At 38.5% G+C, this 26,802-nt stretch overlaps 1 protein-coding gene across 24 annotated transcripts in view; it reads right to left on the bottom strand.

Annotated features, from left to right (window-relative positions):
- The window catches only part of Kcnma1 (potassium calcium-activated channel subfamily M alpha 1), an 888,761-nt gene that overhangs the window by 25,958 nt on the left and 836,001 nt on the right, over window positions 1-26,802 (bottom strand). For 13 of the 24 annotated variants that reach the window (XM_048801821.1, XM_048801804.1, XM_048801806.1 and 10 more), the window contains 2 exons: window positions 16,050-16,163; window positions 11,437-11,567 (listed from right to left, as the gene is read on the bottom strand). In XM_048801821.1, coding sequence (XP_048657778.1) covers window positions 11,437-11,567; window positions 16,050-16,163 — 245 coding nt within the window. Of the gene's footprint in view, window positions 1-11,436; window positions 11,568-15,178; window positions 15,260-16,049; window positions 16,164-26,802 lie in introns of all 24 variants that reach the window. The other 11 variants (XM_048801797.1, XM_048801798.1, XM_048801813.1 and 8 more) reach the window with 1 other exon arrangement.

Genomic DNA, 26,802 nt, shown 5'->3' with positions numbered 1-26,802 from the left:
AAAAAAAAAAAAATATATATATATATATATATATATATATATATATATATATATATATATATAGAGAGAGAGAGAGAGAGAGAGAGAGAGAGAGAGACCAAAAATATAAGCTACAGAAGAAAAATAGATAAATTGACTTCAAAAATATTTTAAATATGCCCTTTGAAGGACACTATATACAAAGTGAGAAGACAATGAAAGAATGAGAGAAAAAACGCAGCACTAAAAATCTTCTTACAACAAAACAACAAAGGACAATCAAATTGTAGAAATGGGCAAGACTTGAATAAACTTTTCTCCAAAAAAAGAAAAAAGAGAAAAGATACTCAGCAAGCACGAAGAGTGGCTCAACATTACTAGTTATCAAATGCAAACTGAAATAAAAATGAGATATTAATTTACACTAGGATGGCTGTAATAAAAAAGACACATAATAGCAAGAATTGGTGAAGATGTAGAGAAATTCGAACACTCATACACTGCTGCTGGGAATGTATAATGGTACAGCCACATTGGACAACACCCTGGGAATTCGACTTGTGGTTAAACATTGAGTCACCATATAACCCAGAAACTCCACTTGTATGTATACACCCAAGAGAAATGAAAATATATGCCCACACAAAACTTTCTACAGGGATGTTCATAGAAGCATTATTTATGATGCCTAAAACATGGAAACAAAAAAAATGTTCATCAGCTAATAAGTGCAAAAGTAAAATGTGTTATTTCCATACAATGAATGAAATTCTGCCATAAAAAGATTTGAAGTACTAATATATGCTACAATATAGATGGCCCTTGAAAACATTATACTAAGTAAGATTCCATTTATCTAAAATATCCAGTAGAGGACAATCTATAAAGATAGATAAGTATGAGGAAAGAAGGAAAGATTTCCTTTCAAATAAAACACTTACACTAGATGAATATTTGAATCTAAAATATTAAACGAAGAACAAAAGTGACCCAACACAATGCTGTAAGAAAAAACAGTAAAAAATTGGGCTAGCCTGAGGCTCTTAAAGGAAATAGACGAAGAATGTCAATTGAGTTTGAAAGGATAACTTTATTTCAAGAATTCTACATGCAGTTAAATTGCCAATAATTTATAAAGGAAATAGAAATATTTTTGAATCTTTGAGTACTTACGCATTTGTTGACTTTATTTATAAAAATGCTTAGAAACAAACAAACAAATAAAAAAACAAAAGCTTCCTTGGAAATATTTAAAAGTTTTAATTTTAAAAATGAGCTAAATTGGCTTTAAAATAATGGTTAAATAAGTTAAAATATGAGATTTTAAAAGTCTGTTACATTATTAAAACAACAAATGGAAAGATTAAAATTAATCCTTGAAAGAAAAAATATATGAAAATAATTGCCTATTAGTATAGTATTATTCAAATTATATTTTAAGTCAGAAAAATAAGAGAAAAGGGATAAAAATGAAAATAAAGGCATAAAAGGTGATTTATTTTTTGTACAGGTAGAAATCAAGAACCACTGATTTTTCTAGATAAAAATACTTAGAAAATATAGTTTTGAGTATATTTTTAGAAGGGCTGATAACCACTAACTAGAGCTAAAAAAATGAAAAGTTTATACTTCAGTGAAAGAAATAAGCATACAAAATATAATCCATACACTAAACAATGGATAATAAAAGAAACAATTGTTATAGAAGATGTAAAAAGCATAATCATACTGCAAGATATAGACCAGCATTACATGTAAGATAACTAAATATAAATGAGCTAAATAATTCAGTTAAATGGCAATGACTCATATCTATTAAAAATCAAAATCAAACTCTGATATTTTTAAAAGGGACAAACAGAAAATATAGTATATTTCAAGGGAAAAATTTTAAATACTATTGTTAGTTGACTTTGTATTGCTAACAGCTAACATTTACAATAAAGCTATAATATTTTGTAGACAGTAGAAGCAAAACTAAATATCCAACACTTCATTTTTTTCAAGTATCCTAAATATTAAGTATGTCAAGACAAAAATCAAGCTTTAAATAGAGAGTATTTAAAATTTAAGTTATAATTGAAAAAAACAGCTAAAAATGTCATGGATTCAGGCCGAAACTATAGAGACAGATTTAGAGCCTTAAGTGCTATCATAATGAAATATAACAGAATAAATAAAACTAAGTATTAAAATAATTGTTATTGTTATTTTTTTTATTAAAATAATTGTTATTATTATTTTTTCCTAAAAAGAAGGATGAAATATTAAAGCATCACTCTATAAAATAGTAAGAAGATATTCGGTGAATTGATAAATTGAAGAAATAATTCTTTGAAAAAATAAAATAAAACCAACTACAAGTATAACTGGAAAAGAATTCATCCAGATAAAATTAGAAGTCAGAAGGAGAATGTAGTGTCAATATGTAAGAAAATTAATACTACTATCCTGCAAGTTCTCTTTAATACCACAGTTGTTAGACATGAATAAGAAGAATAGCTTTTGTTTTAAAGTATAAACCAAAGTAATAATTATCCACAAAGAGACAAGGTTATTAGAAAAAACATAAGTTTGTGTTTTAGAACATATAAACTAGTCTATAACATATAAATGTGATGTGATAGTAAAATTCTAAACTTTGACATATGTCTAATTTATATGTCTAATTATAGATTCAAAACAAACTGTAAAAGAAAACCTGATACACAATTATATCAAATTTCCTTTAGAAAGAGCCTTATGACCCCAGGTATTATAGTAATTTTTGAAGATTTCCTAGCTAAGCACCATAGATAATATTAAAAATTAAATGTTCAACCAACCAGGATGGATTTACAGTAGCCTGATAATTAGAGGAATGGGTAAATCTAGCCCTTGGGCCAAATCAGCCACTACCACCTGCACTTCTTTAAATAAAGTTTTATTGGGAACCAAACACACTTATTTGTTCACATTTGTGTGTGTGTGTGTGTGTGTGTGTGTGTGTGTTGTCTCTGGCTGCTTTGTTGTTGTAATAGCAGAGTGGAGTAGTTGTGGTTGAGACTACATGGTTCCCAAGAGCTTAAAATATTTATCATCTAGTCATGTATAGAAAAGGTGAGCTGATCCATTCCTTAATATGACAAGGAAAGCACCACACACCACAGGGAAAAGATGTTTGTTTAACAAGTTATTTAATGGAAACTATCTGGAAAAAAAATTTCAGTAATATCATAATGATCAAATAAATAGTGATGCACTCACCTGATTTATACTGTATAAACACTAATATTATGTTTTCAGAGAATGATGACATGGTAACAATTATGAACTGTTAAAACATTAAGGAAAAAGTAGGATACAAAAACTCCACAATTCAAAATTCATGTTGAAAATTTATACATGACCTGACATTTATACTTATATAAAAATAACTGTAAGTATTAGTCAAAAAACCCTCCTTACTAGTTAACTCTTGATGACAGAATTTTGATGGACTTTTTCCTATAATGTTATTTTATATGTTTTCTACTGTGAAATTATATTTATTTTGAATTTCTAAATAACAAAAGCAAGGATTGTAAAGGAGAGTAAAAAATGAAGCCATAAACAACTTCATGAAAGTACAGCTAAATGTTTAATGAGACTATTTGGTAGTTCTCTTCTTCAGCAAGTACTCTTACCAATAAAAACTATAGATGAATTCACAAAATATTTACATAATTACGTACCAACTGAAAATGAATATACCTAAAAACTATCAAACACAAATAAAGGGACTTCTAGGGACCATGATAATCAGTAGCTCCCAGAGTGCATGAGATGGCATTTACACTCTGTGATGGGTATATGAGTACAGTTGTTTCTGGGACATAACCAGGCAATAATAAAATGTTTTTAATTAAAATTTTTTTTAATGTTCATATTTAAAAACCCAGTAATTTTACCTCCATGTAATAAGTTATCACTAGTTCAAAGATATATGTATGACATTCCTTATCCTATGGTGCTATAGTTTGGATATGAAATGTTTCCCACGGGCCCATATATTAAAGGCTTGGTTCCCACTTTGGTGCCATTGTGAGTTGGTGGAACCTTAAAGAGGTATGGCCTAGTGGGAGGTCTTTAGGCCACTGGCAGCATGCCCTAGAAAGGGGTAGTGGGACCATGATGTCTTCTGCTCTCTCTCTGGTTTCCTGGCCACAAGGTGAGCAGTTTTGCTTCACCACCCACTGCCACCACAGAAGAATGTGCTGCTTCAACACAGGCCCTAAGCAACAGGGCCCACCAAACACTAAAACCTCCCAAACTATGAGCCAAAGTAAAACTTTTTTCTTATAAGTTGATTATTTCAGGTGTTTGGTACAGTGACATAAAGCTAAATAAGATATAGCGCCTCACATGTGCCAGGCAAGCACTCTGCCACTGTGCCACAACCCCAGCTATTTTTAAGCTTATTATTATTTTAAAAATGTTTTAATTTGTTTTAATTAGTTATATATAACAGTAGAATGCATTTATACACTTTGATATATCATACATAGATGAGATATAATTTCTCATTTTTCTCAGTGTACAAGTTGTAGAATCATATGGGTTATGTAGTCACATATATACATACAGTAATAATGTCTGCTTCATTCTACTATCTTTCCTATCCCCACATCCCTTTCCCTTTCCTACCATCACTTCCCTCTACCTAATCTAAGGTAATGCTATTCTTCCCTAGTGCCCCTCACCTTATTTTTAAACTAAATCCAACACTATAGTAATAGTTAGATTCTGGTTCATCCATAAAGTAAAGTTTCATGAAGGCCCATGGAAGCTTTGAAAATCATGACACCTAAGCATATGACATAATAAAATGTCTAGACAGCACATTAACTGAAAAGTAAAGAAAAAACCAAGATATAAAACTGGAAGAATCCATCTTTATCCATCCATCTGGAAGAAAATATACCAATATATTAGCCATGTTTTATTGTTGGTGGTGGGAATATGGGTCATTTAAATTTTCTTCTTTATATGTTTTTATGCTTTCCAAATTTTCTATAAGGAACCTGAGTACCCTTTTTAATGAAATCACAGTCCATGCTTTTAAAACAAAGAACATTGGAAATTCTTCATTGAAATAAGTCTCACAAAGGGGAAGGAAAGGGTCACAGGAAGGGAAAGACAGTAGAATGAATGGGACATAACTTTCCTATGTTCATTTACAAATACACAAACAGTGTAACTCCATATCATGGAGTGGAGTACAACCACAAGAATGGCAAGCTATACTCCATGTATGTCCATGTATGTATAATATGTCAAAATACACTCTACTGTCATGTATATCTAAAAACAACAAAACCCTAAAAACAACAAAAAGAAAAAAAGTCTCAAGGTCTACATGGAAGGGTAGTGTTTTGTCAAATTTATAGGGTTTGATGCTTCCCTTTCTGTGTTGAAATGAGTTATACTGAGACAGCACCATCAGTCACTAACAGTTATTGAGCACCTACTAATCCCTAGACCTTGACTTGTTCTGAAATAGTGAATAATTCAAATAGTGCTTCGCTTTCAAAATCTCCCATCAACAGGTGTCATTGGGAAGTTGATCACAGGCTCTCATTGATGCCTGTGTAACTCCAGGACCACTCACAACTCAGCCCAATTTTCTGCCCTCTGAACTTGCACTGCATTTCAGGTGACTTTCCTTCATTTTTTTCATGCAGCTATCAAGGCGCAAAGCAGTACAATCTGCTATTACAGAAAGTAATGATGTTTTTGTCTGCAGAACACTCATGCTTCTGTTTTGATGCCAAGATTCAAATGCAGACTTCTTTGAGCATGGCACATAGTTGTGCTCTGCACATGTATCATGGTCTCTGTGATCTGATAATTTGGTGCAAAGACAATACCTCCCGCTACAAGGGTGTTGAGTTGGTTGCATTGGAGGGCACAAATTTCTTTATGGGGTTGCGGTAAGGAGCCACTGCACAGAACATTCGGCAGTCTGGGATTAAACACTGTTTTGGTACTTTCTGCACAGGAAGTGGCTGTTTCAGTATCATAGGCTGAGCCAGGTGCTGGAATTTCAAATGTCCATTACTGAAGACTATTCCTGGGGAAGGTTTTCTAGGCTGAACAAATCTCTCTATAATTCCCCTGACCTGATGGTACATTCTTTTCTGAGTTAACAGAAATGTTAGAATTAAAGAAATTTTGAAATTTTGAAGTGAGAATTGTCATGTGTAAGGGTGATCCTTAAGTTTTTATACCTCCAGACTTAGTCAGACTTTGCCACCCCTCACCATGGACCATGTCCATGATACCTGTGCTAGAAGCCTTATGAGAGACTCTTGCACAGAACCTTCAACTCTTGCAGGATAAGCTTTCAAAGATCCGTCCCAAAGGCTATTTCTTTTACATGGGTGTCAGGAGCATAAGAAAGCTGAGATAGAGTCCATTCAGTGCCTGCAGTCAGGACTCTCGAGTAGTCTAAAGAATAAGGGAGTCCTTCTTCCCACTGCCAAGATCATAGTTCCACATCTGCCCAGGGAAGTCTGCTTTTTTTTTTTTTTTCCCATGTAGGGCAACATGACAGCCTGGTTATGAGTACAGACTTCAGACTTGACTGGCTTGGTATTTAATCCCTCCTTTGCCATTCAATAGCTACGACAATGGGAAAGTTGCTTCACTTTTTTCTGCTTTGTATTCCTGACCATGTAACAGTTGAAGAAGAAAATATGGAACAATAGTTTATTGAGTAATTTTAAAGGAACATCTTTGTAACTTATAAACTAGTAATAAATGAGAGCTTATAAAAAGAAGAATTAACCAGCAGTGCAACTGATTTAGCAAATGCCCTCTCCCTATGTCTCTGTGATCTAATCTCTAACACAGATCTGATGTGTGGTCCCCTTGCCTTCTAAAGTTGGGTGATTCTGAGGTCCCATAAGGAGACACAAGAAATCAGGACAGGATGGGATAAGAACCAGGGAGTTTCAACAAGGAAAGCTGAGCCTGCACCGCCATCTAGCCTGCTCTGCACCACCCCTCTGTGTGTGCGTCTCCACCACGCTTGAGCATCTTCTTCTTTTTATTTTTTTAAAGTATAATTACCGGAGCTTATGTTTCACAGTTAATGCTGTCAAGCCTTTTAAACTAATTGGTCTTTTATAGAAAATTTAACTGAAAATTAACACATCTTTTAATAACATTGCCTTAACTTTAATGGCACTCTGCCTTTCGTTTATAATTGCTCTAAAATTGTCATTTTCCATGTCATAGCTGCCATTTTTTATATTTGCTAGTTTTCACGGTGTAGATTTTTATTTTTAGTATTTTTCTTTCTTGAGGGATGAGAACTATTGGATTATTTTTTCCTATCCCGGGCCTGCCTGGCCTGATGTGATAGCAGGGGTATATTCTCAAGTCCAGCAGAATATCCCTGCATTTATCACTTAGATCCTATAGACTGATGCTGTCCTGCTCTCTTGGCAAGGACCGTGGACACTCTTTCTGCCTCCTTGTGAGCAAAAGAAGTGGAAGCTCTTGAGTAAAGTGTAAGAAGTGGGGCCATGGAGTAAATTGGCTTATGTCTCTGAAATCACACGGGGCTGGTTAGCTTGGGCTGACGTTGAGCTCATCAAGGGGTTTGGCCCTTAATGAAAATATAGTTTACACATTAAATCAAGTGGACCATTGTCCAGTGGTCATCTCTTCCAACCTTTCTAACTTAAATCCAGATTTTTCTGGAAAATAGAGGCCAGTTCACTGATTAGAGATGAGAACATGGAGATGTTGCTTCTGGACATTCCTGAAGTATATACCCACTTTGCTCCAAAACCTCATCATTCAAACTATTTCATTTACTTCAAATGTATTTTCCTTATATGCCATTGTTAATTTATTCCCTTACATAGTCACTACCCTTGCTTAGCCCACTAGAAGCACAGTTTAAATGACAGGAGGGCAGGGTCTGTGTCTTTCTTCTTTTGCTGAATCCTCAGCATGGGGAACAATTCTTGCCATTTACTAAGTGCTCAATAAATCAACATGAAGAACAGTAACAGGCATAAATAGGTGGAGGGCTTACCATGTACCAAGTGATACACTAACCACTTTACATCTTAAACACTGCTCATCTCACAACCCCTAAGTGATAGTATGCTTATTGTCCCCATTTTAAATAAGAGCAAACTGAGGCACAGAGAGGTTCAGGTTGCACAGCCAGTAAATGGTGGTGCTGGGGTCTGCATCTAGTCTGCCTCTTGAGTCCATGCCTTAGGTTCTCTTTATAGAGAGTCCAGGTAAAACTGAAGTTGGGGTTGGTGTTAAAAGGAAAGTATTAGGATGGAGAGGACTTCCTTTCATCGTGTGTGTGTGTGTGTGTGTGTGAGAGAGAGAGAGAGAGAGAGAGAGAGAGAGAGAGAGAGAGAGAGAGGAGGAGGGAGGGAGGAGGAGGAGGAGGAGGGAGNGAATTCTTTCAAAAAGAGGGAGAGGGAGAGGGAGAGGGAGGGGGGAGAGGGAGAGGGAGAGGGAGAGAGAGAGAGAGAGAGAGAGAGAGAGCGAGAGCAAGTGAGCGCAAGTTGGGACCATCCTGAAAATGTAGTGATCTCTTCTTGGAGGCTATACCCATAAGCACAATTATTCTCTCTCCTAGTGGGTTTCTGCCATTGATTTGTAGGATGAAGCCACAAGACCACATCTGTAGCACCCCTATCTATTCCAGGAACACCCATGATGAATCAAAACATTATTCTTTTAACAAATGAAGCACTGAGCAGCAGGAATTGAGTTATGAAGGCCAATATTCAGGGAATGTTTAGACACATGATTAACTGGCAATTTGGGAAGTGTGCAGGATAGAAGAGACCATCAGCATCTATGGAGATTGGTGTGGAAGTCATGATGGTGCTTGTGAGCAATGCCTGAGATGCAAGCTCACCTCTGTCTCCTGCCATTCAAAGGAGTTTCACTTTCTCTATATTTCTGCCCACTGAGTCCTGCCTTGGTACTTGACTAATCTGCTTCTTCATACATTAGTGGAATGCAGGGAACACATTTTCAAAAAGTCTAGATCCTATTGAATGTGCTGAACTAGACCCAATCATCACTATGGAACTTGTTCATCCCAGACAATACAAACACAGTCTGGAACAATTGAATAGGCTTTTTGACAAATTATTTGAAAAGTCACTATCAGTAGACAAGTTAAATGTCTGGCCTCAACACTTAAACCAGGTTTATTCTCGAATCCCTAGTGGTGTAATAAAGAGCTGTGCAAATCAAATCCCAAAGTGCCCCCACCACCAGGCCATGGCCACCGTAGGCTCCTTTGATTGTGTAGAAGCTCTCTACTATTTATCCAATTGCATTCCTTGGAACTAGGGCTAGGTCCATGGGTGTTCAACCTGTGAGGTGCACAGGATCTACATTTTCAGATCTACATTTTCGGGGTCCCTCACTTGGTTTAATATTCTGTTGTCACCATTTTGAAATTCTTAGTAATTTATGAAAAAGTAGGCTTGCAAATTAGTAGCTGGTTCTGCTCAGAACACACTGAATATTTGATATGTACAAACAAATAATTATATAAATTTTAAGTTTTAAAAATTCTAATATTATAAAAATTTTATAATTCTGAAAACAAGATCTACTATAACCAACAGCTTAATCATCTCTTAGAATAGTATTCTGAAAACTCTATAATTAGGATAAGAATTCCAATGACATTTCTAAAGAGATGAATTACCCAAAGTCCATTGGAAACCTGGATTTGGAGAATGCTGAGGCCTGTTAAATAGAATCTGGTGCTCTAATGAGCATGTCCTGTAGCTTCTATCATTCCTTTTGGCCTGCTCAAAGAGTCGGCCCAAACCAAGTTCAACATCACTGGCAGGTAGAAAGGTGAGCCCCGGTATCATCAGCTAGGTTAAGAGCCTAAGAAATGCCCTTCTCCAGGGAGTGCATTTTTCTCCTTGTTGGCTCAGAAAGTGATGGTAGGGCATGCAGCCCAGTCAAACTTAATTCAGATGAATGCTATTTCTTAATTATTTTTAAATCCATAATTCTGATTTTTAACTAAGATATGCTTACAGTTGAACCACATTCAGGAATATAGAATAATCTAAATTAGTCTTTAAAAGCTCTGTTTTTTTCTTTCCTCAAATAGAGGTCCTTCTGGGATTCGCTCTAATGAATAGATGAGAATAATGTATAATTAGCATATCAGTTGTTTAACACGTTCAAGAGGAAAACCTTGTTGAGCAGTTTAAGAAATGTATGTGTATAAAAATCTCTGAGTTACATTTATGGTTTTAATGTGTTCAATAAAGCTCTTTTACATGGATTCTCCAAAGGTCAGTTTTTATCCAGCCTATGTCTGCATTTTTGCAAATTGTGAATTCGATGACTCCAAAATAGAGAGGATTTTCAATATAGTAAATAAAAACACTCAGTGGGAACACTTCACAATACCCAGGTTATGACCCATTCTAAATGTCTGCTTTTGCCTTTTGCAGTGAAAGATGACTGCATTAAGCGGGGATCTATTTTTTTAAATTGTTATTCGTTTTAGGTTGCAAAAGTAAGACAACAAATGCCTTGACAATCTGATACACATCAAGCCATTTAGAAAAATGTTTTGATCTATCAGCCAGCTTGCCCCCTCTCTTCATCATCACTCTGTCCCCTCCCTGCATCAGAGAACTACCCAGGCCTGGCTTTCAGGCCTGGGCTGCTGTCTCAGTGACAGGCAGTGACTTGGGAATCACCCTTGACCCACTGTCCTCTCTACTTTCTGCTCAGTTCATTGTATTCCGAAGTCTTATCAATTTTATTAGCATATGCTACTCAAATCCATCCATCTTTCCCATCTCTACCATCTCTACCCTAGTTCAAGCTATGATGGCCTTGTACTCAGGTTTCCTGATGCCACCTTACTCCTCCAAGCCATGTTCAGCAGACCAACAAGGCAAACCCCTCAAAACACAAACCTGATTACATCACTCTGTAATTTTAAACACTTTCGCCTCCTCATGGCTATTAAGAAAAAAAAACAAAACCATGAAAATGGTTTTGAGATCCTGAGGTCTGATCTTGGTCTGTCCTCCCCAGCCCTTTCTCATGGTGGTCCAGCTCACCAGCTCTCTGTGACTTCCTTGAGAGAGTCAGTTTCCTCAGCATTATTAGGCCTTTGCATTTGCTTTTATTCTTCCTTGGGGAATACTCTTCCCAGAAAATGTCCTCTCTTTATGGTTCACATTTTGGAATAAAGTATATATCACTTCCTTAGGGAATCTTTCTCTGATTCCCAAGAGCAGGTCATAGACTTCCCTGCACTTTGAGGAATATATAACCAAATGTTTGCTCCATGACCCTTTGATTAATGTTGGTACTCCCTTCTGGACTGTAATCCTCATGAAGCTTTGCTCTCTGCAGGAGCTGCAACTCCAGCTTCCTACAGGAAGCTAGACCACTCACCGCGCTCATGAGTGAGTCCAGGACGCTGACGGCAAATGCTGTCCCACATGCAAAGGGCTGCGTGAGGTACAGTTCTGTGTCGGGGTCATCGTCATCGTCTTGGTCCAAAAACTGAACATTAGTATCATTCACTAGAAAAAGCATAAGAAAAGAATTAGCACTGAAGAACACACCTGGGTAGCAAAGCCTAGAGACACTGGTGTAGAAACAGGTGATGGGTGTAGAAACACTGAAGTCACTGAAAAGGAAACAAAAGCATGGGAAGCTGTGGATGGATCTCTGGAGGGGGCAGTTGGACTCAATGGACTGCTCCTATGGGACTGTTCAAATTTCCAAGACCTGGAGAACAATGAGATCAAGCAGACCTGCTGCACAGCAGGCTGCTGGAGGACCAGGAGACCCTGCTGGCCAGTTCTTTGGTATAGTTTTAGAATCATGACAGAAAAACACTCTGAAGCATTTTTTGGTAGCCAAGTCCTTTGAGAGATGGACATATTTCAGTGATGAGCAGCCATGCTGGCAAGGTAAGTTTAGCCACAAAGAGAAAAAAAAAAAAAAAGCAACATATTCAGAGGAAAAAGCAATGAACTGGGAGCAGGGCAAAAGCAAACAGCAAGGAATTCATCCTCAGGCATAACCCACAGCCTGCCTGCCCTGGGGATTGCCCTGGGTGGTGCTGGTGGCCTAGGGCTCTGAATCCAAGCCCACACCAAACAGGCCCTGCTGAACCTCCAGGAACCCCCAGGTGGGATGCATCCCTTCCCTGCCCCACTGCTTGCTGACAAAGACTTTCTCTGAGTTCTGAGTTGCAAGGCTACACCCACGTTCTCCCTTTCCCTTCTAAACAGCTCAATCTTTTCTGTTTCCACTTAAGCAGATACAGCCCTGGCTGCTGTATTTCATCTCCATCTGAGGATTCCTCAAGGACTCCTCCAGCACACACATGCAGACTGATTAGTTGTGTCACTCAGATGTCTTTAACTTATTAAAAATTAAGTGACAAATTAATTTCCATTCCCATCTTGGCTTCAGAAATTATCACTTTTGCAGAGCAAGTAATAGGGGAAAAGCATGGGGATGGGGAGGGGGTACTTGTGATTTCTGGAACAATTATTTGCTTTTAGGGACAGAACAGATGAGGTTTCCTTTCCCCGATTCTTTTTTAAAATGTATCAGCAGATATTCCCTTTCCTAGAATTATTGTTTCAATTTTTTAAAGTAACTTTCCTGATAACTTTTCTTAAAAGAAAAACACAACTTTTGTTTATTGCATGAGGCAGAATAAATGATGATAGGATAAAAGGCTAGACATATAATTGTTTTTAAATGATGCCATTTTTTCCTTATAGAAAGACTCTAATGGGGGAAAATCTTTGCTCTGTTTTCCCAAAGTTCACTGCTTTGGGTCCCTATTGTCTTAGTAGTATACACACAAGTTACAGGGTATTGGGTAAAAGTCCAAAATCCAGATTCTGGGACATCTGGGCTTTGAGTCAGGCTCTGTTACCAAATTCCTTGGGCAAATTATCTTAAGAGCCTATCCTTTAGGTTCTCTCTCTGTAAAGTGGGGAAATTATACAGCAGCCCTCTCCTGAGGTTAGTAAGAAGCTCATAAGAGATCATGCTGGTGAGCTTGACCCAACATTTGGATCAGGTTATGCACTAGATCAATGGAGGTTGCTTTCTTGATGGCCGCCTTTCTCCTTTATGACATCAAATGTCTATCAACCCACTGCATTTTGAAAATGCCTACTTTCCCTCTGCCTTTCTCAAGACACTAAAGGCTTGCTTATAGATCCTTCAAGTGCTAGATGTTTCTTCATCTCCTTCCCCTTGTCCTGTTAAATTGAATTAAGTTTGGCCTAAAGCTGCTTCAATGCAATTTTAAGTTTTGGCTAAAGGTGTCTCCATACATAGTCAATTGTAACTTAACATGATGCATAAAGCAGACTATAACTTATTATTGTAACAAGGAGCTGAGAGCTACCCAATCACAAGTGATCACACAGTCTAAAGAAGACAGACACCACCAATACCCAATAAGCTGTCTCAAAACTTTACTTCTGTGTTCCCTATGTCACTTTTCTGGCTGTAAATATAGCCTGTCCTTATGGTAGGATCCAGCATTGTAAACCATTTTAGTCTATTGCCCATTCTAGAATCATAAATAAGCCAATTCAGATTTCAAAACCTGATTTGTTGCAATTTTTGTTTTCTAATTGTCCAAAAGTATATTGTTGGTCAGATTAGTATTTCTACTTTGGAAGGCTCTCTGCACACAAAGAAGAAATCTGGTATGGGAAGGACTTTAATATTTCTCTATTGACTTTCTCTGAGAGTCACTTATGTTTATTGAATACCTGAATTTGCTGCTTCAGATTTATAGCACAAAACTTTTTCTTTTCTCCTCCACTAATCACAAATCAGGATATCCCATTTAGTTAGCAGCATGTGAATTCCAAAGAGAAAGAGAAACTTCTGGCACTGATGTTTTTGAAATGTTGCTGTAGGTTTCTGAAATGGAAGTGTTTGAATGAATTTTCCAACCAGAAATCTGGGCCACGTGAGCTCTCCAGGTCTCTTATGGCCCTACAGTTCTGAAAAGAGCAATCTAGAAACCTAAGCTTTTAGCCAACTACGCTAAGCATGAAAAAGACACCTCTCCTATGGTTGGAAACAGAAAATAGTGCAGTACTCTTTGACCTGAGTGAATCTGGCCTGATAAATGGCTACGTCTACAATAATGCAGGGCTGAATGGTGGACAATTTATTCCCTAGTTTCTAGACACCTCACAAGCAAGATTACTGTGTTAAAAGCCTGCTTTCTTATTTTGAAGTATATTTTGGGGCCAAGAAAATGGAGTGTACATTTCATCTGTGAGTCATCTGAAGGCAGGTGCTCCCACCTCTCCATCTACCCCTCTGCTGAGCAGTACTTTCACTGTCTCTATTTAGAAGATCAATCCCCAGTTCTGAGACCTGCTGCTGATGGGTGCCCTTCACGGAGTTATTAACCAAGTCATGGGGAACTGTGGAAGGGCCTGACAAATGCAGTCATGACCAGAGGCCTTCATCTTCTGGACGAATCTAGGAGGGTGGGGTCAGCGTGCTGGATTGCTAACCTTCTCTTCTGCACCCTTCTCAAAATCTGGCTTTAGTAAGGAAGGGTTCCCCTAGGAAGCAGCTGCTTTTATGGCTTAAGAACCAGAGCTTCTGAGAAAGGGCCTAGTAGGAGGAAAAAAGGCAAATAAAGTCAGAATAAAGGAAAATAAACAGCTGGAGGGAAGCACCATCTTAGGTTTCTTATCTTAAAATTTTTATATTTCTCCTTTGACTTCCTCTGAGAGCTGTGAAGATGTGTCAGTCAAACTGACAGTGTGTTGGAAGAGGAAGATAGGGAGAAGGCAGGAGAGCAGGGGCACGTGTGGGAAAAAAAATAAAATAAAAAAGGCTTGGGCCACAGAAAATGAATCAGAGCAAAGATGCTTTGGAAACAACTGCCAGGTCAGATGGGTGTGATCAAAGGTTTACTGATGCTGTGTGGGGAAAAAAATCATTAAGAAAGGCCAGAACAAGACAGTCAATTCCAACCAGAGCCACAAATAAAACGCATTCAAAGCAGTGCCATGGGGTAGCCTTTCTGTTACAGCCAGTGAAATAAAAAAGCAAGCCAATGATTGTTGGAAACACCAAGAACAGAACAAAAGGAGATACTGATGTCAAGGAAAATAGCGCTTCTTACCCAGTTCAGTTATCATTAGAATGTGTGTTCCACTGTTTTTTTCCTGATTGACTGATACCAAAGGCAACTTGCCCGGTTTAGCTAATTGGGTACGGCATTTAAGGGATGGGGAAAGGGAGTGGAGGAAAGTACAAAAAAAGAAAAGTGAGGGAATAACAGAGGAAACATTCTAAAGCAAAGGGACCCAGGACCATGAGCAGTTTGCACTTGTCTTAGGGGAAGAGTCACTCCCCTAAGTTTTGCAAATTTATAAATGATAGCAGGACCTGCCATGGACAGGTTAGAAGTGGGATTCCATTGGCCAATGAATATGGCCCCCCCTCAAAATCCCATCATTTTTAAAACCATAGTGGCCATTTTCTGCAAATGGTCTTTGGCTGAGATGTTCAACTAGAACAGATCAAATGTGAAGTTGTTACATCTTAGCCAATGCTTCTACCCAGTTCTCCATGTGAATTTGGGTAGACCTGACATTTTGAGAATTCAGATTGTGGAAGCTGTCCAGACAGAATGCTCAAAAGAGGTGCTTCCAGTGAAAATTCATGAGAAGGAATCCGTAGAGAACAACCTTTCCTCCTTTCTTCCCCTTTCCCAAATACATGCCCTGATCTCAAAGCCATCATCTCATGCTCCTTTGAAAACAGTGAACAGTATGAAGGAAACAGTCTATTCATCTCAGAGAAAAGATAGATCAGATTTTCCTTCAGGTAGTCTGCCATATTTCTTTCTACCCCTGCCCCTGTCCAACTACACAGCAAACAAAACCCATTAAGAGGCTGAAAGAGCAAAAGGTAGGCCAACCTCCTTATATCCTGAATGGTCTGGAAAAGAGGACAAAAAAATTCCCCCCAGAGCCAACAATGACCCCCACCTAGTTCAGTGATGATGGGTATGTTGACCCCAGTGGTGATGGATGGCTGGCGTAACATCCCATGCACTGGGCTGTTATCCGGAGAGGATCTGTCCATTCCTGGAGGTGTGAATCCTAGTGGCAAGAAAACAGAGGAGAAAGAAAAATTAGAGAAGTGGAAAATTTGGAAATATTGAGAGTACAGTTTACATATGCAACCCCTAAAATGTAGCTTATGCATTACTTAGAGGTCAACAATTTTCACTCTCAGGATAAACTCAGATAGGTAATTTTTTAAAAGGACAAAGTAGAAAACCATTGTAAATAATTCTAACTCACTTTGATTGTTCTCTAAAAATCCAGACTACTCCAATTATTTATTCCTTCTTACAGATTTCAATCCCCTCTCCTTTCTGGCACATAGGAAAATTGACCTCTGTCCCCCTGGAGTTAGAGAGGACCATGTGACACCTGAAATGCTCTGGCACATGACAAGTGAACAGAGCAATGCAGATTACTTCTGGTACAAGTATTTGACTTGCTGTCTTTCTATCCCAGGCCACGACAACTGTGGGGGCACAGGTTGCAATGGAGGTCAAGTGTATACAGGAGCCCTGGACAGTTGCCCAGACTCACAAAGCATTCTGTCCAAGTGAAAAACAAAGCTGCATTGTTTTAAACCATGGCAACTTGTTTGTTTGTCACTGTTGTCGTTACTTCAGCACACCTAATCTCTCCTGACTGTTACCTTAAACCAAGTGATTGCTTCTCCTCCTGCCAGTCAGTGACTGGCTTGGGTTTTGACACAGTGCTGGACAATGGAAGGTGGGGTAGGGGGAATCTTGACTGGGGCTTTGAAGAATTGCTTCCTTGCTCTTAAAAAGAAGAGATTTTCATTTAATACACTGAACATCCTTATGTGTGCCTCCAGTGCCTGGACCTGTGGCAGCCATCTTGCAAATAGGATGAACACTGGCTCAGTACCAAAGTACCTTCATGATACTGACTGAAATGAATCACAGAACTGCCCGAGTTCCTGAGATAACTACCCAGGAACCACCCTAACTTAGTTTCCTAATATGTGAGATTTCATACACACACTGAGTTTCTCTTTTCTTTCTCTTTCTCTCTTTTACATGCTTACACATGGCATAATATTTTTACACATATATGCACAACATAAAATATAATATTTTTGTTTAAGCCAAATTGAGAAGGAATTTTCTATGTTTGCAACTACTGTGATAGTAGGAGCAAATGTGACTCCATTTTGTTTTATGACTTCATCCTGTAAAACAACCATGCCAAGTAGAAGAGTCATGACTGGAGCAAGATGTTCTTTTCCTTTTGCTATAGAAACCTTTAAGAACACAGAACTACCTAATGGGGTTTGTTTCTGTATCTAGGGTAACGGGGCTCTGTTTCTGTAACTGGGGTGACTGGGCTAACTGTGATTGGTTAGGCTTCCCTCTGCTTGACTGCACTGTCCTGCTTCTGTAACCTGGCTTGCTTGCATTGGCTAGACCCACCGAACATCCCTTTTGAGGTTTTCAGGCTTATAAGGAGTGCCCTTGCAATTGTTCGGGGCTGATCAGGGGAACAGTTTTATGTTCTGGTCAGCCACCACCGGTGTGCTTCAATAAAGGCTTGATTCGATTATACGTGAATGTCTGGAAGTCAGTTTATGAAACCCTGGGACAAAGCTTTAACTATAACACTACAATCCTCCCAACTGATAATACATGCCATTTATTTACTGTGGATCCATTGAATTTCTCAGGGGGTCCAACAGCAATATCATAAGGCAAATGTGGGTACGGAAAACCTGGAAAGCAGCTGCTTGGTTTATGATTTTGCAGTTTGAGCTTCCTTGGGTCTCAGGCCCAAGACCTGAGTACATGAGCTTGGATCAATCATAACTTCAGAGAGAATAAGAAAGGATCCCAGATAAGTCTAGGGACTACCTCTCAGGGCATTCATAGAGACACATAAACACGAGAAACTTACTTGCCTCATATGTTCACTTGTTGAAAGTTAATTTCTCCAGTTGGATATGAGACTCAGTTTGCTACCCCACCTTGGGAGACAGGCAGGTGCTCACATTGACTTTGGATTCTTTTTGTCCTTGGTGTATTGCCACACATACTTATCCAGGAATTAGGAACTATGGTTCAAAGTCATATGCTACATTACCAGGAAAAAAACTTCAAATAGATTATATGACCAGATTTCTGACTCACTCTCCAGTAATGTGACAAGATTGGGCTGAATCTAGCATTTTGGCTATGCATGAATCAGGCATAAAATGACAGGTGCTCAATAATTGCCTGTTGTTTGGAGCAGGTATCTATGCATGAAATGCCAGAAAAATATAAAAGGACTTTCTTATTTTCCACTCTCCCATGTATAAATTTCATATCAAGTGCCAGACTTTCAGGAAGAAAACTTTTATTTAGTATCCATTCCCTAATTGCACTTAATTTTATTCTTTATGATAATATACTGTGAACAGAGCAAGTCATTTTGAAAGACAGTCTAGTGTCCATCTTCCTGAACTTCTGAGGGTATGTTTTTCAGCTAACCTCATAACCAAGAACATGCATTTTAAATGCTAGCTGTTTTCTTCCCCTAGAATAGTGAAGGGGAAAACTAAACTGTTTTTATCAGAAGTTTCATTCAAAAGCATGAAAAACTGCAAGTGGCAGCTGTGCAGATTCAGTGGATGTGACGTTTTTGAATTTCTTCAACTTGACAAGTAAACACCTTAAATCGGTAATGCTATATGCATAATACATGGCCTGTATTTTGACATGCATCATCAAATGCTGACTTGAGAAAATACGGGTTTGTACGTCAAGGAATAGCACCCATAGAGCAGGGAGAAATGCAGGTCACACGGTATTAGGAAAACTGTATTTCATTACAGAATCTGCAACAAGCCAAAGCATCCTTTTATTTTATCTTATTTAAAGATTCCATTTTCAGCTGTGAAAAGACTCAATTCCTTTGCATGAAACCTTCATTTAGAAATGACATGCTTGCTTCCTAGGCCTCTTTCATTTTGCTTTCATATTCCATTTTCCCCTTCAGTCACCAAGCCTGGTTCCATTAGCATCTGCAACTGACAAACCATGGAGAGTGTCCAAAGACATCCCTCCATCGAAGGTCTGTCTCTCCCCATCCCCGACCCCAAGAGCAGTGTGCTTTGGTTGGCAAGAAAACTTCAGCAATACTAATGGGTTGTCTTATGTTTCTACTTTTCTGGTAACACATTTTTTTAAAGCAAAAGACAATAACAGCCCAATAAAAAATAGATTTTCCCTTTTTCCTCTCATGTAGAGTTGTGTTAAAGATGAACAGAATTTACTAGCATTATTTTTTTTCATGGGAACCTTAATATGGGAAAATTCTGGTCCTTCTCAGATTCCCTAAGGAACCTTGGAGCGAAGGGAGACTTGGGTGCCTTCCATTAAAAGGAAGAGGTAATCTGGCCTCTGATGCCAAATGGTGGCGTTTTTCTCCATTCTTCACAGGGGGTTGGTCTCAATTGTTGACTGAGGGATTGGTCTCTATTGTATCCAACCCTCTGATTATTTGGCTCCGCACTCTTTTATTGCAACAGCACTGGGTACATGTTTGGTGGCACTTTGTATCTCTATGGAAGCAGTGCTTGAGAGAACTGACACATGGAATGTACTCCGGGATGTACAGCAAATCCAGGAAACTGTCCCTTCGTTTGTTAGTAAACTAACATTTGGGAAATCAATTTTAGAAACGACTCATTATTTTGTCACAAGAAATGACTAAGAATGTTAGCATGAGAGAGAGAGAATAAGAAGTCCTAAACAGAAAAAAAAAAGAAGAAGAAGAAGCAGGTTCAAGTTTAATTATCTATAGCTCTAGCTCTCACTGATACAGGCTTGTGAGTCTTTAGATGTATTCCCATTGCCTCTGTTGGGCATGGCCAGGGGAGGCAAGTTTCGCACTAAAAATGACTTCCAAAGATCATCTCATCTCCTTCAAGTGAAGGTTGCTCCCCTTTCCAGACTTTAGTGACAGATATGATAGGCATCCACTACCTCTTCTATTCATTTGGCATCAACTATAGATGCCTTCACCACCACTATCTCAACCAAGTATTCTCATTCTATAGGCCAAAGACTCAGTTTCCTATTTCTTTGAACTTCCCGATTGTCCACAGATTGCTTGGCATCTACAGAAGAAATACACTGGGATAGTTAAGAGTATGGGCTTGAAGTTAGATGTCATGGCTTCAATCTGGATCACCTACTTCTTAGCCATGTAACTGTAAGCACTGCACAGACTCTCTCCTATATATATATATATATATATTTGGTACTAGTGACTGAACCAAAAGGTGCTTGACTACTGAGTCACATCCCCAGCTCTTTTTAATTTTTATTTTGAGACACCATTTCGCTAAGTCTCTAAGGCTAGCTTTGAACTTGCAATCCTCCTGCCTCAGCCTCCCAAGCTGCTGGGTTTACAGGTGTGCACCACCATGCATAGCGAATTAAAACAAATTTTCACAATGAGTAAATCTTGGAAAACTAATGAAAAGGCAAGAAGCATTGTTTGAACATGGATATGTTCTGGTATAAATAATCATATCAGTCCTGTGATAAACTTCAGTCCAACATATCTAAGGAAAAAGGAGTTTGGATATGGGGAAGACTGGTATTTTTGTTTAGGTATATTAGAAAACTGGTGGCCAGTCTCCATGTAAGAAAGGTTCTTCAATTCTTCTAGCAGTTGCAGAATCTCTCTGGAGGCTCTGTTTTCTAGATTGAATTTCCCACCTCCATTAGCTATTTGAAAGCATAAACTTTTCTCTTAAGCTTCTCGGCTCCTAAAATGGTTTTGCTACCCTCCACGTTCTTTGGCAGCATTTGTGCTCTTGGTCATATGTAGTCCTGCTGGGTTCAGCTTGAACTTGCAATCAGCAGCATCTGATGTCCTTCCCATGATATTGGTTATTCCAGAGGCTGACTGAGCTGGGCCTCAGGTTAGGGAAGGTTAAGTGCCCTTTAGCAGACATTCAGACAATGGGATTTCATTTAGGAGGTCTTAGAATTAAACAATGTAATAGACACTTGATCTATTTCTGAGAAGTGTGCAGACAAAAACATGGAAATAATAAAGAGATCACCAAGCCTTCATTTTTTTAAATGAGCTGTTTTGGACTTCTGCTATATGCATGCATGAACTATATATGCAGCAGGTAAGAGAAACCATATGGTTACAAGTGGAGAAGGCTGCAGCTCAGAGATGCTCTACCAGAGAGAAATACTAGAAAAGATCCCTAGGGCAAGGTAGATGTAAGTGTATTAGAAAGTGACAAACACTATGGAATGCAAAGCAAAGTCAGAAATGCCCTAGGGTTAGACTGATTAAGATAACTGATAATGAAGAAGGGGAACTGAAATAACCTCAAGGAAAAAATAATAGCATATTTATTGAGAGCCTATTACGTCCTAAATTCTGTTGGCATAATAACTTTAGTTCTCAAAACTCTTCTAACTAGAGATTATTATTCAGCAGGTGAGAAAAATGAAGCACAGAGAAGGCAAGCAACTTGCCCAGGAACACACATCTAGGTATCTGACCTCAGGTGTGAATCCAGCAAACTAGCTCCATGGTATCCTCTTAGATACCACATGTGTTATATTACTATGTACCAGACTGTACTGAGGTTTTTCTCCCAATCTACCTTCTTTATTCCTCATCACAACCCTAGGAGTTGAGGGACTATTAATGTTTTCATTTTGTAGGAGGAAAATAATAAAGAGAACAATCCAATAGCTTGCTCAGGCATATCCAGCTGCTGAGTGGCAGGTCTGGGAGCTTCGGCCAAGCAGTCTGACGTGAGTCCACAGATCACCACACCACACACAGTATTTCACCCCCTACTTTAGGGTTGGTCTCTCCTTCTCAGGTACCAACCCTGGCAGGCAAGTTTGAGGCCCGAGCCAGTCTTATTTTTTTATTGTTTCCACTTTTAAACAACAGCAGACAGCAACTGGGACCCATTGTAGATAGGCTTAACTTGCATCAGTGTAGCGGCATGAAGAACTCAGTACATATAATAAATGCTTTATTACGGCACTTTTCCATGGGGGAAACACAAAGTACTTTCTAAATCTTCCCTGGTTAAGTCCCCAAGCCTTTTCAGGGGGAGAGGGAGATGGAAACTCTTATCCATCACCTCCCCTGGAGTAGATGGAGAAATGAAGGTAAGTGCTTCCTCCACCCCCTTAGATTTAACATGAAGGAATTGGTTGAAATGGCGAACCAAATTATCTTTTATTGTGTGCATATAAATGATGGTTAGAAATCCATATGCTATGCTAAACTAGGGAGATAAATTAGGCCCAGTCATCTAGGTTTGCTGAGACAGGTATTCAATATGAAGTTGTAAAAGGGAAAGATCACCGTTAAAAATGATCTATAAAGACATGTTAAAATCAAGAGAAACATCTCATATTACATCATCTAGGAGATGAATTAAATTTCCTGTTAATGCCAGGGAGGGGGGGAAATCCCAAAGCCAAATGTCAGATGAAGTGAAGATCAATAAAAATATTTTGATAAGTAAATGCAACAATGCTATTTAACACATGATTGGCAACTGCTGAAACATAAATTATCCAAATTTCCCATTGCTGCTTATGGGAAAATTATGCAGATTAGAACTTGATTAGGCTTATATCATGAGACTCAATTTGGACTTTTAATCTATTAAGCTCCAATAAATGAGGCATCTGAATAGCTCCCCTGAGTAACTCCAGTAATAGCCACAGCAGTCATTTTTGCACTATGTATTCCAACAAATTCTTCAGCAGCTCAAGTAAAGAAAATCCCATTGCTTTCTAACTAGGAGGGGGAAATCCATACATTCAGAGTCTTTTGGGGAAAAGACTATAAGAAAAAAAAAACACCTCAGTTTTTCCTTGCAATTTTTTTTTAATAGTAGTTTTCCACAAAGTTGTAGTTCATAGTCATGAAGTCCAGGCAGCTGACTATGTTTACTCACTAGAAACTAATCATCTACCAAGGTGGCAGTTCTACTGATACTACCCACAGGCCACTCCAAGGGACTACTTTCCACTTAGAAACCTGAGGGGGCCATAGAACCCACAGTGTCCTGCGGCTCTATGTCCAGGAGGGAAGGGGAAACTCTCCTGCCAATTTTTGACAGTGTGGTTGTCTGCTTTCTGCCAAATAGCCCTGTGCTTGGTGGAGAGCGTTGGCACACACCGGAGCATAAAGAGTTTGGAAACAGCATAAATACACAATTCTGTGAAACCTAAGGGTGACTCTTTACTGATCATTCTATGTTAGACACACAAAAGTTTTGGAAATCCTCTAGGCAATTTCTCCATTTTCCAGACAAGGAAATTGTGGCTCAGAGCAGAGAAGTTCTTAGCCCCAAAAGTAAGGAAACCAGTTAGTGGCAAAGCTAACAATAAGTTACCAACTGATATGGTATATGTTTTTAGCTTCTTTCAACTCCTTCTCCATCTAAGGAACCATTCTACCATGGTGGTTGTGTCAGAGGACAACCTCATTTGCACTCTGAGCACAGGACTGGCAACATGATGCCAGGAATCTGATTTGACAAGGCCAGCAAGATGGCCCTCCCTCATCCTGGACTCATCATTGAGGAGTCTGTCCTCAAACCAACCAATCAATGTTCCTTCTGTCAAAGATGTTAAACATGTTGTGGCTGCAAAGTCAGAAGGTTGTAAATAGTGGGCTGCTGATGTCCACATAGTCCACGTGGGGCAAATGGAAACAGGCAAATGAATTAAGGGGTGAAGGGAACAGGGCACAGCTCTACCATTGCTGAAGCTCCCGGACCCAATTGTACCTTTTAAAGCCAAAAGCGGCTCCCTTCTGTGACACTCTTACTACATAAGCCTTTTTGAGTTGGATTTCTATCACATGTACCCAAAGCTCCCAACTAGTATAGTAACTAACTCTGTTCTTCTTGCGAAGGATTCCTATGCATGGGATCATGTGTATCTATGGAAACATGACGGCATCCTTTGTTTAAGTGTTTCCACTTGCCTATGTCCAGTGAGAGTGACCAGTGACAAGATCTGGGTTAATACCCCTGCCTCCATTTATTTTTCTTTCCAATAAGTAACACTGACAATTTTAACAGTACATTTTTCTAGAGACTGTATTTGATTAGCACCTTGGGAAGCTAACTCCACCCAAGGCATAGTGCCTCATCCATTTTAGAGTTTGCATTTTGGTCCTGACCCAAACCAAAGCAAACAAGACCAGCCAACCGAAAAAAAAAAAAAATCTCTGGAGCTATTTGCCCATTAAGCCTCCCGAGATCTATTCAGCCCATAGACAAATCTCACACCCATGAAACAAATATATATTTGAATCATCTCTCCAAGCAGATGGTCTCTATCCTTAATGTTAACTTAAAAAACTTGGTCTAATGTTTGTCTCTGAGAGGGATTGGTTAGTGGAAGGAAGGAAGAAAAGAAGAGGGAGAAAAAAAAAAAAAACAAAAAACAAAGCAAAGCTAGTCACAATTCAAGTACAGCTAAAACCACGGATTTGGAAAGAAACCTGATATTCACTTGGTGTAATGTTTTTATTTGCCCAATAGCTCAAGATGTCCTAGCACGGTTTCTACCATTTCCTGATTGATCTTTACTTCCTCCTAATTCGTTTTACACCTTAAAAACACAACATACTCTGTCATTATGAATCAAGTGACTCAAACTTTGGCCTAAGCTATTTCATTACTAAAAATTATGTGTACAGTAATAATTTCCTTATATTAATGATTTGGTAAAATGTTATTTTGTGCATAGTTATTAAAATATAATATTAAACTGAAAAACACATGAATGTCAAATTTGAGAATACTGATTGTTAAATATGCATTCACTAAAAATATTGTAGAAAACTTTTAATGACATAAAAAAAACAATATACAATCAAATATTTGAGAATAAAGTGTTTATACCTATTTTAAAAAACAAATATAAGGAGTTGGGGATATAGCTCAGTTGGTAGAGTGCTTGCCTTGTATGCATAAGGCCCTAGGTTTAATCCCCAGTAACACACACACACACACACACACACAAGACTAATATGTCAACTTTTTTCTTTTTTAAAGAGAGAGAGAGAGAGAGAATTTTTTTTAATATTTATTTTTTAGTTTTCAGCGGACACAACATCTTCGTTTGTATGTGGTGCTGAGGATCGAACCCAGGCCACAGGCATGCCAGGCGAGTGCGCTACCTACCGCTTGAGACACATCCCCAGCCCCTCAACTTTTGAAAATAAAGGATGCATATTTTCTTCTTTTTGCTTCTAAGAGTTCGTAAATTTTCTAAAATGAATATTACTTATTTGTATAGTGGAAATAATATAAAAATCACACATAAATAAAAGGAAAAAATGCCCTGAAATCTGAAAATTCTGTGTGACCCTTATGGGATAAGAGCAGCTGGTTGACATGGTAGATGGGCTTGCCTTGTTGGTTTGTAGGGATCTAAAAGGTCATTTTGAGAGACTGAATCTCTAGGAAGGAACTGACTAGCCTAAGGTTATAAAGTAAAGTACTTTAGATGAAGGAGGGCCCAAGGAGAGCTTTCAGGATTTCCAGGTTTCTGTTGTTTCAACCTCATTTTATAAGAGCTACTCAATCTCAGAGCAGAGGCTGCAGAGTCCTCATGTCCAGTCATCATTGGCTATAAGGGGCCTACGAAGAGCCACAATGCTCTAGGCACACAGTTGAAAGAGAGCAGTGAGGACTGCTTTGCAATATAGAGGAAGAGTGGCAAATGCTAATTCTTGTCCCTGCTCCTACCAAAACAAGTGTGCCCACCCCAGAAATGCTACCCTTCTCTGCCCTTCTCACCCAGTTCCTGCCCCTCTATCACCTCCTCCAGAAAGCTTGCCTCAATTACCTTCTCTCCCCACATTTAGGCATTGCACACAGCTGTCTCCCTCTGCATGCTTCCATTCCCTTTACTTACTATTTTAAAATGTCTGAATTTAGGGCCAGGATTGTAGCTCAGTGGTAGTGCACTTGCCTAACACAGACAAAAAATTAAATTGTATGAATTTCTATCGGTTATGTGCTAAGTACTACGTGCTAATGTTTAAGTATTTTTAAGCTTCTTTCTTGATCTTCATATACCTATTGGATTCCTCATCTCAATATGTCAGAGACTGTGTCAGACCTTTCTTTATTATTATTTATTCTTAATTCCTGTTCTGAGATCCTCCCTTTTGCTGACACCACTAAAGGACAAAGGATATTTTGCCACTAACATAGGATCTCCTCTTTCATGCTGGATCTCATTTCCAGTAAACTAGAGGTTTGCAATGCCAGGGAACATGCAGACATATACATTGCAAGACAGTGATATGACGTGGAGACTAATAAAACCCACAGAAATCCCCCCTTCTTGTTGCCAAGACTATATACCATTTTGTTTCCATTACATCAATTTTTTCTCCCCCTTTTGTGAGCACTAATCAAAGAAATGCAAAGAGCTCATTAAAGTGATAGATTGACTGAAAATGTAACCACCTTTTCATTATAAACAGTTCCTTTATGTTCTCAGTGCTATGGGCTTTGTTTTTCAGCATTTGTCATGTAGTTCAAATGTCCTTTTACATTTAAAACACCAAATGCCAAATGGGCCCCAGTTGTTTGGTTTAGTATGAACCAATGGCCATCTTAGCAAAACCCAGAGCTACAAAATCACAA

The sequence above is a fragment of the Marmota marmota genome, unplaced genomic scaffold (genome assembly GCF_001458135.2).
Source record: "Marmota marmota marmota unplaced genomic scaffold, marMar, whole genome shotgun sequence".
NCBI lineage: Eukaryota > Metazoa > Chordata > Mammalia > Rodentia > Sciuridae > Marmota > Marmota marmota.
This window is presented reverse-complemented; position numbering and strand designations above follow the sequence as displayed.